The sequence below is a fragment of the Fragaria vesca genome, linkage group LG3 (genome assembly GCF_000184155.1).
Source record: "Fragaria vesca subsp. vesca linkage group LG3, FraVesHawaii_1.0, whole genome shotgun sequence".
Lineage (NCBI taxonomy): Eukaryota > Viridiplantae > Streptophyta > Magnoliopsida > Rosales > Rosaceae > Fragaria > Fragaria vesca.
The window spans coordinates 13,626,051-13,640,580 of record NC_020493.1 but is presented as its reverse complement, the minus strand read 5'-3'; the positions used below and the strand labels follow the sequence as shown (position 1 = coordinate 13,640,580).

Sequence of the window (14,530 nt, the reverse complement as noted above, 5' to 3'; positions counted from 1 at the left end):
AAAAAACAGTACTTGTCGTTCAGCCTATCCCTACGCAACTTCTCCCTACATGCCTTGGAGCTAGTTGCACTGGATGATTCACATCTAACCCTGTGAGGATACAGAGGCAACAGATAGAGGAAAACAGCAGAATAAGAATTACTAAAAAATAAAAAGTAAATAAAAATAAAACTTGGTAGTTTTAATCAGCTCAATTTTGTAATACTATAACAGAAATAAATTTAAAACCACATGAATGTTAGGAAAGTGAGGAAACAACTCGAGATATTGTGTCAGAATTTCTTTAACATCAAATGAACACAAATTTAACCAACAAAGAATAGACATGAAAGCTGGCCCGAAAATGATATGAAAATTGACCAAAAACTGAATGAAAAAAGTGTGACCCTCTCAGAGTGAAGCACATATGTCACTTCTTATGTGTAATTGGGTTAGTTTTATCAATTTGTACCATTCCATGCTAACATGATCTTAATGTTATGGTCATGTTTTTGTTATGGTCATGTTTTTGTACCATTCCATGCTAACATGATCTTAATGTTATGGTCATGTTTTTGTTTTTTGTTGCATTTGTGTCATGTCCTCATACACATTGTGCCAAGTTCAATGATAACTTGATAAACAAATATTTGATATAGCTTTGGGAGTTCAATATTAATAAATGATAGATCATGATGGAACCTAAGCATGTTTGTCAGTGATCGATCTCATGATAAAATTTAAAACACTATGATTTCTGTGAAACAAATAATCTTGTCCATATGAAACAGAGGCATTCAGAACATAGTCAAATAAGAACATACCTCTTTTTTGAGCCAGATTCTTTGAGTCCCTCTACATCCCCCAATGAGCCATCAAGTTCAACACTGAAACAGACCATGCCACCACAAAATGCTAAAATGAGTAGCAGCACAAATTGAACAAACTTTTTAACGAGTGAATAAAGAATATAAACACTTGTAACAAGTTTGACAAAGTAAACTTGACGCACAGTCATTCAAAATTGGTCCTAAATTCCATGTAAAAAAAAAACACTTCCAAATCTACTCCAACTCTAATAGCGTGGACAGTCATCAATAAACTGAAACTATACCATTTACTTTATTAAGAAAGTGTGTTAGAATCCATGTATGAATAAGTGCACGTGTATCATAGCTATAAGAACTGATTCTTTTCCGCCCCTTCAAACTAACAATCCCTGCCACTCTTTTCAATAGGCAACAACTTAAGATCCACACCAACGAGGAAGGGTCAAACCCATGTTTCCTTCTATGTGACTCTGGGATTATAATCCCCTCATAGTACCTACCAGGCTTATGCTACAGTTGAAGTGGGATCGGGGATTTCTTGGTATCAGAGAAGAAAAATCAAGATCCACAATCCAAGTAAATTTCTAGCTCAGATCTTTTATGCTATTCAGCACTAAAACAACTAACAGATGTGCACCACCCAATGTAACATGACTAAATAAAGTATCAAATCTCAATCTGTACCCAAAATAAATGAAATGATAGATCAAACTAGAAGGGGGCATTTTCCCCAAACAAATTGTTTCCACTATCGAAGAAGCTACAGAAAAAGGTCCTTAAGTGCACATCAACCAACCAACATTAGTACTTCAGATATAGCATGTCAACTGACCAACAAACAAGGCCAAACCTAAGCCATTGATCAGTAACCAGAGAGAACTCTAAGTGGCCTAGTGCCCTAGCACACATTTACAACCCCTAAACAGACCCAATTAACTAAATCCTGAAAATCACCATTGAAACCCTATTTTCAACCACTCAACTCCAACACATGAACCACAAAAACTACAAAGCACCCAGCTCTTCTAATACCCAAAACAAGCAACACTGAAAAAGCAGAAAAACCATAATTGAGTCCCAATCATACACAGAGAGCATGGCTAATTAGGTAAAAATAGACTGCATTTTCCCCCAAATTGAATTGTTTCCACTATCAGCAAAAACTACAGTAAAAAGGCCCTACCAACAAAACGCGCCACAAACCTAATTGAGTCCTTGAGTTACAGAAATTCAAACTAGCAAAAATAACCTACACACAAATTTATCCCATTTGATGAATTACACAACTCAACTCCCCTATCACACATTTGAAACCCTAAACACACGTAACCAACCTAATAACCACTCCGAAAACCCCAACCAATCAAAGGCTCCGATTTCATCAACTCAATTCCATCACACGAACCACGAAATCCAGAAAGCACCCAATTCATCTAATACCAAAACAAAATCGAAAACCCAGAAAACCCTAATTGGATTCCGATTAGCGATACAGAGCATCAAAGGGACTTGGTACCTGACGGAAGAGGAGCCGGGGAGGGGCTGGACGGGCCAGTTGAAGGCGGAGGAGGAGACGGGGAAGTTGGCGTCGTCGATGAGGCCGTAATCGTAGAGCCAGTTGGTGTTTTCCGGGGAGACCATGGCGCCGGAAAAATGAGGGGGTTTTCCGGCTGGGTTTACGAATCTGTGTGCTTCTGAATTCCGATGATGAATTTGTGGGATTTGGAATTCGTGGCTTCGTCTCTTTCGTCACACGCTACTACTCCTTCCTTCCTTCTACTACTATATTCTATTCTTTCTCCACCTCAATATACACTTGTATTCATCAAAAATAAAAGCTATTTTTCCACGTGTTGGGCCTGCTCTAAGGCCCAAACCATTCTAAGGTCGCATTCGCATGCACTGCACGACTTATGTGTGTAGCGTAGCTAAGTGAAACGAAAATTTTCTTTCTTTGGAAACAGCAGTCGAGGAGGGTTTAGGGTTGGGAGAAAACCCTACAACACACACATTCGAGTTCACGGTAAATATCCGTAGCATGACAAATTCACAGCACCATTGTTGGTCTGATCTTCCGGTTGATCTGTTAACAGAAGTGACCGAACATCTCCCATACCGTGATGTCGTTCGCTTTGGCGTCGTATGTATTCCTGACAACCGGCGTGTAATACTGTGCCAGGGCTGCTGTTCCCGCCCTAAGAAGCGCCGAGGTGCTAACAAAGTTTACTGTCAAGTGTCAAGCAAACTACTTGGACTTAAAAATGCGATCGACCTTCTGGATCAAAAACGTGGTACAAGAACAAGATGTAAGAGAACGTCGTGCAAATCTCAAAACAGCATTTTGTTGCCCTGATTCCGGTTGGTTGCTTTTGTTCAGATCTGACCACATAAGAAGCATGTATTCATCATCTCTTGTCCGTCATAATCCTCAACATATGACATTCTTTGTTCATAATCCTCTTCGCAAAGAGACTGGAATTTGCACTGCCTGCTCAATTAGCGGAGCAGTCGGACTGGTCGTGCACAAAGGTTGAGTTAGCCACCATGACGACCTCTCCAACTCGTCCCGATTGTGTTATTTTTATCCTCTGGTCCAGTACTCATAGGGGATACACTTTAACCTCATATAACCAACAAGCTGGAAGATGGAGTATCTTTAGAGTTCCACATTCACCTACCTTGTCTTTGGGTGAAGAGATCAGAGACGTGGTTTATGCGGATGGAAAGTTATATTTTCTCATTGTTTGCCCCATATGGTCGGAAGTTTTATTGGCAACCTTCGATGTAGCACTTGAGCAGTGGGATCTAAAGCACAATCCGACCTCCACTCTTACACTGCCATTTCGTCCAAGACATCCTCACTTGGTTAAATCTGATGGGGAGCTCTTATTTGCAGTTCGTGGTCAAAGGCCAAGGTTTTTGAGCCCGAGGGTTTATCGGTTTGATTGTTCGTCACTAGAGAATTGGGATAGGGTTGATAGTTTAAGAGGCCGAGTTCTGATTTTGAGCCCCTCAACCTTAATTTTGAGTCTAGCGGTGGGAGCTATAAGTGCATACACAGACAGAATATTACATGTTGAGGGTGTGGATACATTACGGATATGCAAAATTGCTTAAGAGCTTCCTTCGTATTTGCTTCCAGCATTGCATACGCAAACCTATCTGATCCTTAATTTCTATCCTTTTGCTTCTATTTTGTTTTTATTTGGAGCAAATTATCTACTGTGTCTTCTGATATATATGGTTTTTGTTTGTGATTGACATTACATCGATCCATCTAGTTTTAGATTTACTTAGGACCTGTGTATTTTACTATAAAAATCTCCACTGAGGATGATGCCAAACTAATAGGAATGCCCAAGTAGCCCGTAAAACATAATGATCGCATACTGCCAATGGTCTCGTTGTTCAGAATCGGTTGTTTAGAGATCAAAACTAAATATTCCATATGGTGTGAGAATGTGAGACCAACCTCTTTGAACTTTTTCGAGAGAAGAAACTAATTACAAAGAAGAACCCCTAAAAATTAAGAAAATCAAAATCAAAAACATGATGAATAAGTTTGATTCAAGAATCCAATATCCCAAAATCCTAATAACCTGGTTCTACATCAGGAACACAACTACTCAAGTACATAATATCCATAAATCCATAATGCATCATTAACATCAATAATATCCAAGCTGCTCATAAAGTAGAGTTCACACAAGCTGCTCCAAACATCCAATATCTAAAATAAAACAATTTCAAGTCAGTAGCTCTATCCCGAAGATCTTATCAACCAAAAAATTAGTTTCACGGAATATATTTCGAGAGCGGGTAAAAGCAAAAGCAGCTGAGACGTGTTAATATCATATAAGAATTAGTTGTCCTAGTGTCAATTCTATAGTCAGAAGCACCCATAATTAGGAGCTGTGGTATTGATAAAACAAGAGTATAAAGTGAACCGTGGTGTGGGTAGCTGCAGTGGTATTATTTGAATCTAAATCATATATGTTGACAAACAAATGTCTATAAGGAGGGAATTTGGATGATTATAAAACAGAAGAACAATACAGAGTGCATTGCTTATAAAACCATGCATTGAAGTGAAGACAGAGAGCGCGCCTAGCTGATCTGAGAAGGAGGTTCAACAGCCTTTACGATCTCATACACAGCTGAGAAGTCAAGTTCCCCAAGCCCCATGCTTCTAGCCTTCTTGAATGCCTAAAAAGATGTATAAAGGAACTTTAGTTCAATGTCCAACAACAGCGATAGAAACAAATAATACTAGATAGTTTCAGCCTAATTCCACTAAAAAGCAGCCACCAAATGATTCGTTAATTTTGTCCATGAATTGCTGCCTTGACCGACTAAGGGACTTTTCAGCCTTGACAAAGTAAATAAGGTGTTTCTTGGATGATACAAGGTGAAAAACTAATATGAATGGGATTGCCGCTAAAACATTCATGAAGAAATTGATGGATTATATATGACTTGGTTATGATTGATCAAATTGGACAGTACAAGGGCAAAACATGATTATTTTAGAAATTCAAGGGCACAAGAGATTTTGAGTTCAAAATTGAAGGAGGTCTAATGAACTAAGCTGAAATAGAGATTTATTTTGATCATGGACAGGAGTACGTAGGGTAAATTAGCTGAAAACAATCTGTGTTTGTTTTTCATTTACTATTGGCATGAGTTCCAACTATACCGCAGAAGCTCCCCTCCATTGTAATTGTGTTACCCTCACAAAATCTCACTTCTACATAAAGCAATAGCTTCAAAAAAAAAAAGAAAAAAAAAGGGTAGGCTTGCCTTCTACAAAAGCTAGTATCATAAATTCTTAATTTAAGCAACATATAATGCTGAGAACTAACATACTATCCTATAGGCTCCAAGAAAATCACATCGGCGAGAATGTGAGATGATGACATGTGACAACTGACAACTCTCTGTTGTATGTATTCATATTTTTACTGCTGTTGTCAAAATTTAAGGATCAGTGTCAGCCTCTCCGCATATTTTATTTATGAACGATTGGAGACACTCAGTAGGTATGAACACAAGGGACATGCAGACATTAGGTTGAGAAATAGTAAAATTGTGAGTGGTTCAAGAAGCTACTCTTAAAACGAATGAAGAGCATGTGAAACCTCATTAGCTGCAGCAGCTACTGGCATTGATACAGATGTGTCATCCCCGAGGGAAAGAGCTAATCTCATGTCCTTCTGCTGGTGTTTCAAAGGAAATGCAGGTGGATGACTGCCCTGGATCATAGTGGGTCCTTTCATCCTAAACATTGGATTTGCAATTGCACCCAGATCCTGACCAAAAATTAACTTATCAACACTAGGGACAAACCTGAAGGAATAAAACTTAACTCTGCTAAGATGAAGGATCCAATAGTGGTAAACGGAAGTTCAGTTGTTAATCACCAAAATGTCAAGAAGAACCGAAGGATCCAGTCCACTTCTACCAGCAAGAACAAGTCCCTCAGAGAATGCATTCATCATACTGCAGTGGAGAGAACACCATCATAAATACCAAAAATTGCTCTGGCTATGATCAATAATGTTGAAATTCACCAAAGAAAAATGATTTATACAGACATATGTATTACAATACAAGGGTCAAGTTGGGTTATTATGTCAACTTGAAGGGTCTATGGCCTGTGTTATATGAGAGTTTTCATTCTTGAAACATTAGAAACTGATGCATTAGGCCATTACCAAATTTTATTAGCGGTTTTCTTATGGGGATACAAATGAAGTCTTGACATTGTCTAACTGAGAGGTAATCCATCAAAGGATAAAAACTCATGCTAAATGGAATTTGGTAAACCACTACGACTGTAAACTGCATATGATCACATAAAGATGTAAAACTGAATCCTGATCCTCCAGAACCACCTCAAATCACAGGACTAACAACTTAAATAAAACATTAAAACTCGAAAGCTCTAAGCCTATGCCAAATTAGCCAACATGCCTATTTATTCTTAATATGAATAATATGCAGATAAACAACGTTCAGGTGAAGGGTGATATACCAAACCACCAGACTTTTTTTTTTTTTATCTTTCTTTCTTCCTCTTCCTTCCTTTGCTCCTATTCTAAAAATTCAATGCAACAGGGAACACTGCGTCTAGTTGCTAGAGTATTTCTAGGAAAGAGAGCTGCAAAAATGATTCTCCATATTATGCACCATTTATTTGCATAAAGGAACAATTACCTGCCCATTATCATATTCACAACAAGTTTCATTTTAGCTCCATTCCCAACCTGGCCCAAGTAGAAAGACTTTTTTCCAATGACATTAAAGGCTGGAAGCACTTCATCGTACAATGCCTACATTAAACATTAAGTAAGATGCTGCAGCAATATACAGATAAACAAATCCATTATATGCAGTCCTTATAAAGCTTTTGAAAATTATGAAAAGGAATCAAGTGGAAGTAATCATTAAAATAAAATCTCACAGTACTCCAAATTCTGCAGATCTGCCCACGGGACAAGGAGCTGTGAATCCTGTGATAGTCTTACAGGACATTATTTTTTACATTTCTTTCTTCCTGTTTCCTTCATTATCTTTTGTGCATGATTTTCTTGTTATTTAAACTGAAGAAGCTTAAAGGAACTTCAGGGTGTTTCTTGTGAGCAAAAATAGCCCAAGTTGCATGCTTACTTTGTATTTTGAAGGTGAGGAAATGTGTTAGCTATAACCAAATATGCAAAGCTCATGTCTGGAACAAACAAACTAAAAGTTGTCAATCTGCATGACAATTACCTGCTCCCCAGCTGCAAGTATAACTAGTTGACCATCTTCTGCAGGCTTTTTACTACCTGAAACAGGCGCTTCAAGGAAGTAACCACCTTTTTTTGTAATCGCCTGTACATTATTGGTAAAAACCCAACTGATATGTAAAAAATACTTCTCTGATCATACCTTTTCCTATTGAGTTATTCGATTAGCAAGCCACAACATAATGGTATATACAAATAAAACTGCATTGGAATACTACAATCATATTTACACTACAATCAAATAAAGCTATTTTTTATATTTTGGCAGTAGTAATAGGCTCATGTAGTATCTACATCTAACATACACTTTTTCTACAAGATCAAGTAGGCAGGATACATACATACATACTAACCAATACTAAAGTACCTTCGATTGTAGTGTGAAACAATCTGAAGACTGCAATATTTGGAAGAAATAGAACTAGTATGGGATCTCAAACCTCACTAATCTTTGAAGAAGTAGCGGCATCGACTGTAGACATGTCGATGTAACCTTTTCCACCAGAAACATGCTCAACAATGCCATCCTTTCCAAACACAACCTAAGGAGTTTGCATATATTGATAAGTGAAATCAAGTAAAAATGAAGTGTCAAAGTAGTAGCAAAGAGGAAAAGTACAAACCGCAAGAGCAGCTGAGGGATCAGATAACATTGCAAAGGTATACTTGCACTTTGTAACTACTGCTGCAGGGGTCTGTGCAACAGAGGCACCATGCTCCGCAAGTTCATCGCACTGCAATTCAAGAAGAATACGTATCAAAACAGGAAGAATACGTATGAAAATGGATCTTAAAGGCAAATACAACAACATAGACACAACATAGGTAATCTTAAATTTATATGAGACAACCTTGTCAACCGATACTTGAGCACAACAAGAGGAGTTGATGAAAGTACCTTCGAGAGGGTTCTGTTCCAGACAGTAACCTTGAAGCCATGGCGGAGAAGATTCATGGCTATGGCTTTTCCCATTATACCCAGCCCCAGGAAGCCTACCTCCATCCTCTCGATCTCTACCGATTATCCAAACTGACTAGTTGGTTGGTTCACGCCGGCAACCAAAAGCTCCCGTCGTCTTGTGAGAAGACTGATGCGTTCTACTTCAGTTAGTCTCAGACATCTGTCCTCCTCCTCCTCCTCAGTCCTCACATTCCCCACCAATTTGGAGCCCAGCCCACTTGCGCTCCTCCACGTTGATTTCCTTTTTCCTTTTCTTTTTTATTTTTGTTTATTTATTTAATTTATTTTTGTTTGATTTGTCTAAAATAAATAAAAAATTGGATCAGAGTCAAGAATTTGGGAAACCGAACTACAAGTAAGTGTCTTGGTCTGATACCCTTATACCCAGGTTCAAATCCGATCGACGTTAATCGAAGTTAAATTTCAATTTATTTTTGATGGTCAAAGAGTGGAAACATTATAACATGATCCCTCAGTACGGATTAGCCTCTAGGTCTAAAAAACATTTGAAGATGCTCTTAAAAATAAAAATAAAATTGGGAGACCGAGCATGATGGCTAGTAAAATTGCAGTTTCAGCAGCCAGCAAGCATGGTGGCTAGTAAAATTTCAAACATGGTAGTTCGTTAGCTGTGGATCGATGACGTTATTGGACATGCAGGGGATCCTAATATATGATCGAATGGGTTAAGAACTAAATATTGCACAGTTTATAATTTACACCTGTGCATAGAAAAATTTCCATATTTTTAGCAGGTCTCAACGGGGTTTCGTTTTCTTATAAATCATATTTTGATCATATGACCCCAAAACCAGGATCATTTTGCCCTTTGTTTTGCTAGTGGCGGAACCATTCATGTGGCTATCAGGGCTATAGCCATATCAGTATTCAGCTAAATCAACAGCTGACACATACATATTTGCCTGCTAAGAGTATTAGCCATACCCATTAGGCCACTAAATTGCAAATAACCCACAACCCAAATTAGCCGATAAAATTACAAATAGCCCACAACCCAAATTAACCCGTTCTCTATTCCTCAAATCAAACCTCACAGAGTATCATTCATCTTCAGTCTTCACGCTCTCCTTCTGCTTTCTCTCCTTCTCCTCCTCTCCTCCAAACTCCAATCCTCCACCGTAATCGACGCCGGCGACAAACCTCACAGAGTGTCATTCATCTTCACGCTCTCCTCCTCCTGCTTTCTCTCCTTCTCCTCCTCTCCTCCAGACTCCAGTCCTCCGCCGTCGCCTCCACCGTACTCGACGCCGGCGATGCGCTGATCAGACAACTTGTGAGGATGAGCCTCCCACTGGGTTACAAACCTCAAACAAAATTTCTTATGTCCATACAAAATTAGCCATACCCACTGTGAAATCCTGGTTCCGCCACTGTTTGCTACATAAATCCTTGCTGCTACTTTTGGTTTTAGCATCATTTAGTTCAAAGTCTCAAACCCAATCTACCGAGATCGATTATGGAGAAGAGATTTTGTCATCAAGACAGACGCTCAGACCAATGTTGTTGGTCTGATCTTCCAATCGATCAGCTAAGAGAAGTGGCCGATCGTCTCTCATATCTTGATTTTCTGCGCTTCGGTGTTGTATGCAAACAATGGCGGCGAGCTTCTCTCGACGACGGCAACAATAAGATTCAACATCGACGTGCAATGTTTCTGCTACGTATAGCCAAGCCAACACAACATTACTACCATGATAGACCCGAACTCAAAACTACTTATCTATCAACGTTCGTTGATTTGTTATCGAAACGACGTTTGGGTTTTTACAACTCGGTATGGGAAGAACGAAGACAGTACAAGCACCCACCTGCCAGGTTTTGTTGTTCATATTCAGATTGGTTGCTGTTTCTTATTAAATCAGATACAGGTCGATCAGATAGGATATTCCTTATTCTTGATGTTTTTGGCGAGGACACACTGCAAGTAAACCTGCTTCCCCCTTTAGACTGTAACTGTGGACATTGGAAGGTAGAGCTAGCCTCATTCTCGACCGCTCCGGCTTCTCCTGGTTCTGTTATCCTCTTCCTATGGAAAAGTACTGCACCTCGTAGTTGTTATGAGGAAGGGGAAGGGGAAGAATATCACTATTTCCCTATAACTACAGACGACCTAGAATATAGAAGATGGAGTTTGTATCAACTTCCTTGTGTAAACCCTAATGATTATGACTTCAAGGAAGTGGCTTATGCAGATGGAAGTTTCTATGTTGCCATTGATATGAATTCAAAGGTTGTATTGGGCAGCTTCAATGTGGCACTTCAAGAGTGGGTTATGATGAACAATTCCACCTCCACCCTGAGACTACCATCTCGTCCAACACACCTTTACTTGGCTAACTCTGATCGGAAGTTCCTACTGGCAGTGTTTTATAATAAGGATCAGCAAGGTAGAGAATTTTTCTCTCCATCAGAAAAAAGAGGTAGAGAACTTTTCTGTCATATATATCAGTTTGATTTGTCACAGAGAAATTGGATTAGAGTTAAGAATTTGGGAAACCGAGTACTGCTTTTGTGTACCGCATCATCTATTGCAGTTTCAGCAGCGAGCACGGTGGCTAGTAAATTTGCAAACATGATAGTTCGTTATAGTAGCTGCGACTTCGTCTTGGAGAAGTATACTTGCAACAGTGTAGGCGAATGGGGATTTGCAGAAAAAGGATAAATGATATGCTAAGTCAGAGCACTTGCTTTTGGGAATTCATCTTATTGGTCTCAAGGGTTTTCTCTTTCTCATAGGCTCACAGGTAGGAGGAATTATATAATTACCAAATTATCCCCAGTGAGGATATCTATTCTGGTGGTCAGTAGTAGCCTGCAACTTCCAAACGGATATAACTGAAATTCTTGCCACCCACTCTTTCTCTTTTCCTCAACACCTGCCATTTCCACTCTCCATATGGCTCAGTTAGCAAACTTAAATGGAATCTCTGAAACACTACCAGTTCTACATAGGCTTCCAAGCATTCAAAAAACCCGAAAGCGAGTTAGCATTATTGGATGTTTAGGCAAGAAAAAGGATCATGATGTTCTGGAACAGCCACTACAAACTACAAGAAGGCTGGCATTAGGTCTTGCCTCTATTGCACTTGTTGGGAACTCCTCAAGCGAAGCCGCTCTTGCCGAAGGCAACAACGGGTTTTGGCTTGACGGCCCCCTGCCAGTTCCTTCCGCTGATAACAGTAAGTTTCCTAGCAATGTGTTACTTATGGCTTAATCATGCATATTGCTTAACAGTTTGGGATTTTGGGGTCTGAAAGTTATTTGACATGGTATGGAAGCTTTAATTGTCATAGGTTCTGAGTTTGCGATAGTTCATTGACCTGCAAACATGGTTTTGTTGCAGAAATTGCAAATGAGGAGACGGGTACGCGTTCATTTCTAAAGAACCATCTGTATATGGCTGACATTGGAACCAAAGGGAGAAAGTATAGGCTGAAGAAGTATGCTTTTGATCTCCTGGCTATGGCAGATTTGATTGCACAAGATACACTCAACTATGTCCAAAAGTATCTGCGACTTAAATCCACATTCATGTACTTTGATTTCGACAAAGTTATCACAGCAGCTCCAGTCACCGAGAAGCAACCTCTCACTGACCTTGCTAACAGATTGTTCAACACAGTCGAAAAGGTACCAATAACGAACAAATAATCATTTGTCTTTGGTTTGTGCAACAATTTAAGTAATCACACCGTTCTCTTTTTCTGTTTCAACAGCTCGATGGTGCTGTGAGGCAAAGGAACCTGTCCGAGACTGAAACATATTATCAAGACACAACAGTCATCCTCCAAGAAGTCATGGATCGAATGGCATGAATCATTTATTTCCAGCAATGCACATTTATTTCCATCAGTGGCATGAATCAGTTTATAACAGCAAATTTAGTCACAAAAATGCACATTTATTTCCATCAATTTCTAAGTTCACACTTCGGTTACAAGGAACAATGACTCGCTCTATTTTGTACTTCTAGCTGCATTTACTTAAACATTGTAACAGAGAGAGCAATCAAATTAGTACTTCGGGAGAATGTAGTCAAGCTCAGAGAAATGCAAAGAATAAAGTATTCTCCCAATGTTTAGCTAATTAGCTGATAAGAAATACACATCTTGTTACTATACAAATAAGCCTATGCTAGAACCATTCTCAAATTTCATTTTATGACGCTTCCTACTAATGCCGATACAAATGAGATTGACCATAAAAATTAACAAAAATATATGCGCAACCAAATATCAACCATAGCTCAAACGTGAATCTGAAAGTTTCGTGTAAGTCTGACGTCGTGGAACCCCAATCTCACAAGCATTTACACGTGCAGCAAAACGGAGAGAGCAGAGTGATTCACCCGCTGAGGAGGGATCAGGAGCAATGTTTACAAACATCAATGTCTTCGAATCCCCTCCTAGACATGGCTGGTCAAAATTTGATTTCAAGAATTAGAATTTCTTTAATAGTCCAGCAACCACAGAATATAATCAACAGGAAACCACATAAGCTAAAAGCCTCAAATATTTTCGCCATTCAAGTGCAATTAACTATCAGAACTTCTTGTAGTGGACATTCTAAACCTTTCGGAAGAAGATATAGGATGGATGGAATACAATGATAAAACCTAAAAATCATTTCTACACATCACTTAAACAAGTAAACAATAACCTGAAGAAGATATGTAAGCTTCGAGTTTCTAAATGGAACGTGATCTTCCTTCCTTGCCAAGGCGAATATAACGTCGCTTAAAGATGACAGGCTCTTGTTGATGGCCTAATAGAATTCAAAAGCAAAAACATAATATTACTAAGTTGAGAAATGAGTAACATATAACATAAAAGCATGATAGTAGATGATTTTTACTTGAGTTTCTTTCAATCGGTCCCCAGTTGATCCACTCTTAGAAAGGCGTTCACTCCCCGCAAGATCTATAAGGTTCAGGACGCCTTGTACTTGTTGTTCAGTACTCTAAAATGAAATTAAGTAGATTAGCAAAATAATACAACTATGAGAGTAACTCAAAAGATCGATATTAATAGAGAAAAGGAGTATATACCTCATTAACACCATATATGTGTAGTGTGGATTAGCAAAATAATACAACTATGAGAGTAACTCAAAAGATCAATATTAATAGAGAAAAGGAGTATATACCTCATTAACACCATATATGCGTAGTGTGAAAACAAAATGGCTTCTTGATGATTGCTCATTCATTTGAGTCTTGCCTACAGACCTGAAAGACATCAAGTAGAAATAAGTAAATTCATTTAGCTTTCTGGAAGATTAGGTACCAGATCAAACAGACAATGAGGAATATGAGTCAAAAAAATAAAAAAAAATAAAAAAACCTTAGAACTAAGATAAAAAGTTAAGAACATCACCTCAACATAGATCAATTGAACACCTTATTTTTGCTACCAATTGTTCATTTAAATACAACCCGCAGTTTCAGTTTTCATTGTGTTAAACTAAAAAGAAGGATTCTGACATCCCCAAAGTAGTAGAATATGTAACACATAACAAGCATGGGAAGATAGTTATTTGTGATAGTCAAATAAGAAATGAAATAAAATAAGAACAGGTGGAGGAATAGGGGAGGAATCAAAAATCAATATTGAGATATAGCAACCTGCTATGAGCAGCCCGTTCTAAGAGAAATGAAACCTCTTTAGCACTACGCACATCCACAACGGTAAGATCAGAGACATGGGTGTTTCCGTTTGCATCATGTTTAATTGTATATTGCTTTCCAGCACTACCATTTTCTCTTTCCAAAGATGATCTATTTGATGGCAACAAATCACGAATCGTTTCATTGTAGATTTCCAACATTGAAACCTACATGTATATGTCAAGGGAAAAAGAACATGAGATTCAAAAAAAGCTTCACACAACTAGATTAATAGCGAGAGAGAGAGAGAGAGAGAGAGAGAGAGAGAGAGAGAGTATTCTACTAC

General features: G+C 38.6%; 4 protein-coding genes across 5 annotated transcripts in view; 1 reads left to right on the top strand and 3 right to left on the bottom strand.

Annotated features, from left to right (window-relative positions):
• LOC101294736 (transcription factor ILR3-like) overlaps positions 1-2,616 on the bottom strand; it is a 3,690-nt gene extending 1,074 nt beyond the window's left edge. The window contains exons 1-3 of one of the 2 annotated variants that reach the window (XM_004294288.1): positions 2,326-2,616; positions 804-866; positions 13-90 (exon numbers count right to left, since the gene is read on the bottom strand). In XM_004294288.1, coding sequence (XP_004294336.1) covers positions 13-90; positions 804-866; positions 2,326-2,450 — 266 coding nt within the window. In that variant the 5' untranslated portion in view covers positions 2,451-2,616. The remainder of the gene's footprint in view (positions 1-12; positions 91-803; positions 867-2,325) is intronic. The other variant, XM_004294289.1, reaches the window with a different exon arrangement.
• Positions 2,617-4,309: 1,693 nt separating this feature from the next.
• On the bottom strand, positions 4,310-8,757 carry LOC101294441 (glyoxylate/succinic semialdehyde reductase 1-like). The gene is made up of 9 exons (XM_004294287.1): positions 8,496-8,757; positions 8,221-8,331; positions 8,038-8,139; positions 7,581-7,682; positions 7,026-7,141; positions 6,230-6,308; positions 5,948-6,118; positions 4,917-5,015; positions 4,310-4,539 (listed from the first exon to the last, which is right to left on the bottom strand). The coding sequence occupies exons 1-8, from the start codon at positions 8,598-8,600 to the stop codon at positions 4,917-4,919; spliced, it is 885 nt and encodes a 294-aa protein (XP_004294335.1). The 5' UTR covers positions 8,601-8,757; the 3' UTR covers positions 4,310-4,539.
• Positions 8,758-11,475: 2,718 nt separating this feature from the next.
• LOC101294150 (psbQ-like protein 2, chloroplastic-like) lies at positions 11,476-12,563 on the top strand. The gene is made up of 3 exons (XM_004294286.1): positions 11,476-11,758; positions 11,923-12,209; positions 12,296-12,563. Exons 1-3 carry the CDS (start codon positions 11,476-11,478, stop codon positions 12,392-12,394), a joined length of 669 nt encoding a protein of 222 aa, XP_004294334.1. The 3' UTR covers positions 12,395-12,563.
• A 33-nt stretch (positions 12,564-12,596) lies between these two features.
• The window catches only part of LOC101293857 (kinesin-3-like), a 5,791-nt gene continuing 3,857 nt past the window's right edge, over positions 12,597-14,530 (bottom strand). Inside the window, exons 12-16 of the mRNA XM_004294285.1 lie at positions 14,203-14,411; positions 13,725-13,806; positions 13,434-13,538; positions 13,239-13,343; positions 12,597-12,994 (exon numbers count right to left, since the gene is read on the bottom strand). Of these exons, the coding sequence (XP_004294333.1) occupies positions 12,815-12,994; positions 13,239-13,343; positions 13,434-13,538; positions 13,725-13,806; positions 14,203-14,411 (681 nt within the window). The 3' untranslated portion in view covers positions 12,597-12,814. The remainder of the gene's footprint in view (positions 12,995-13,238; positions 13,344-13,433; positions 13,539-13,724; positions 13,807-14,202; positions 14,412-14,530) is intronic.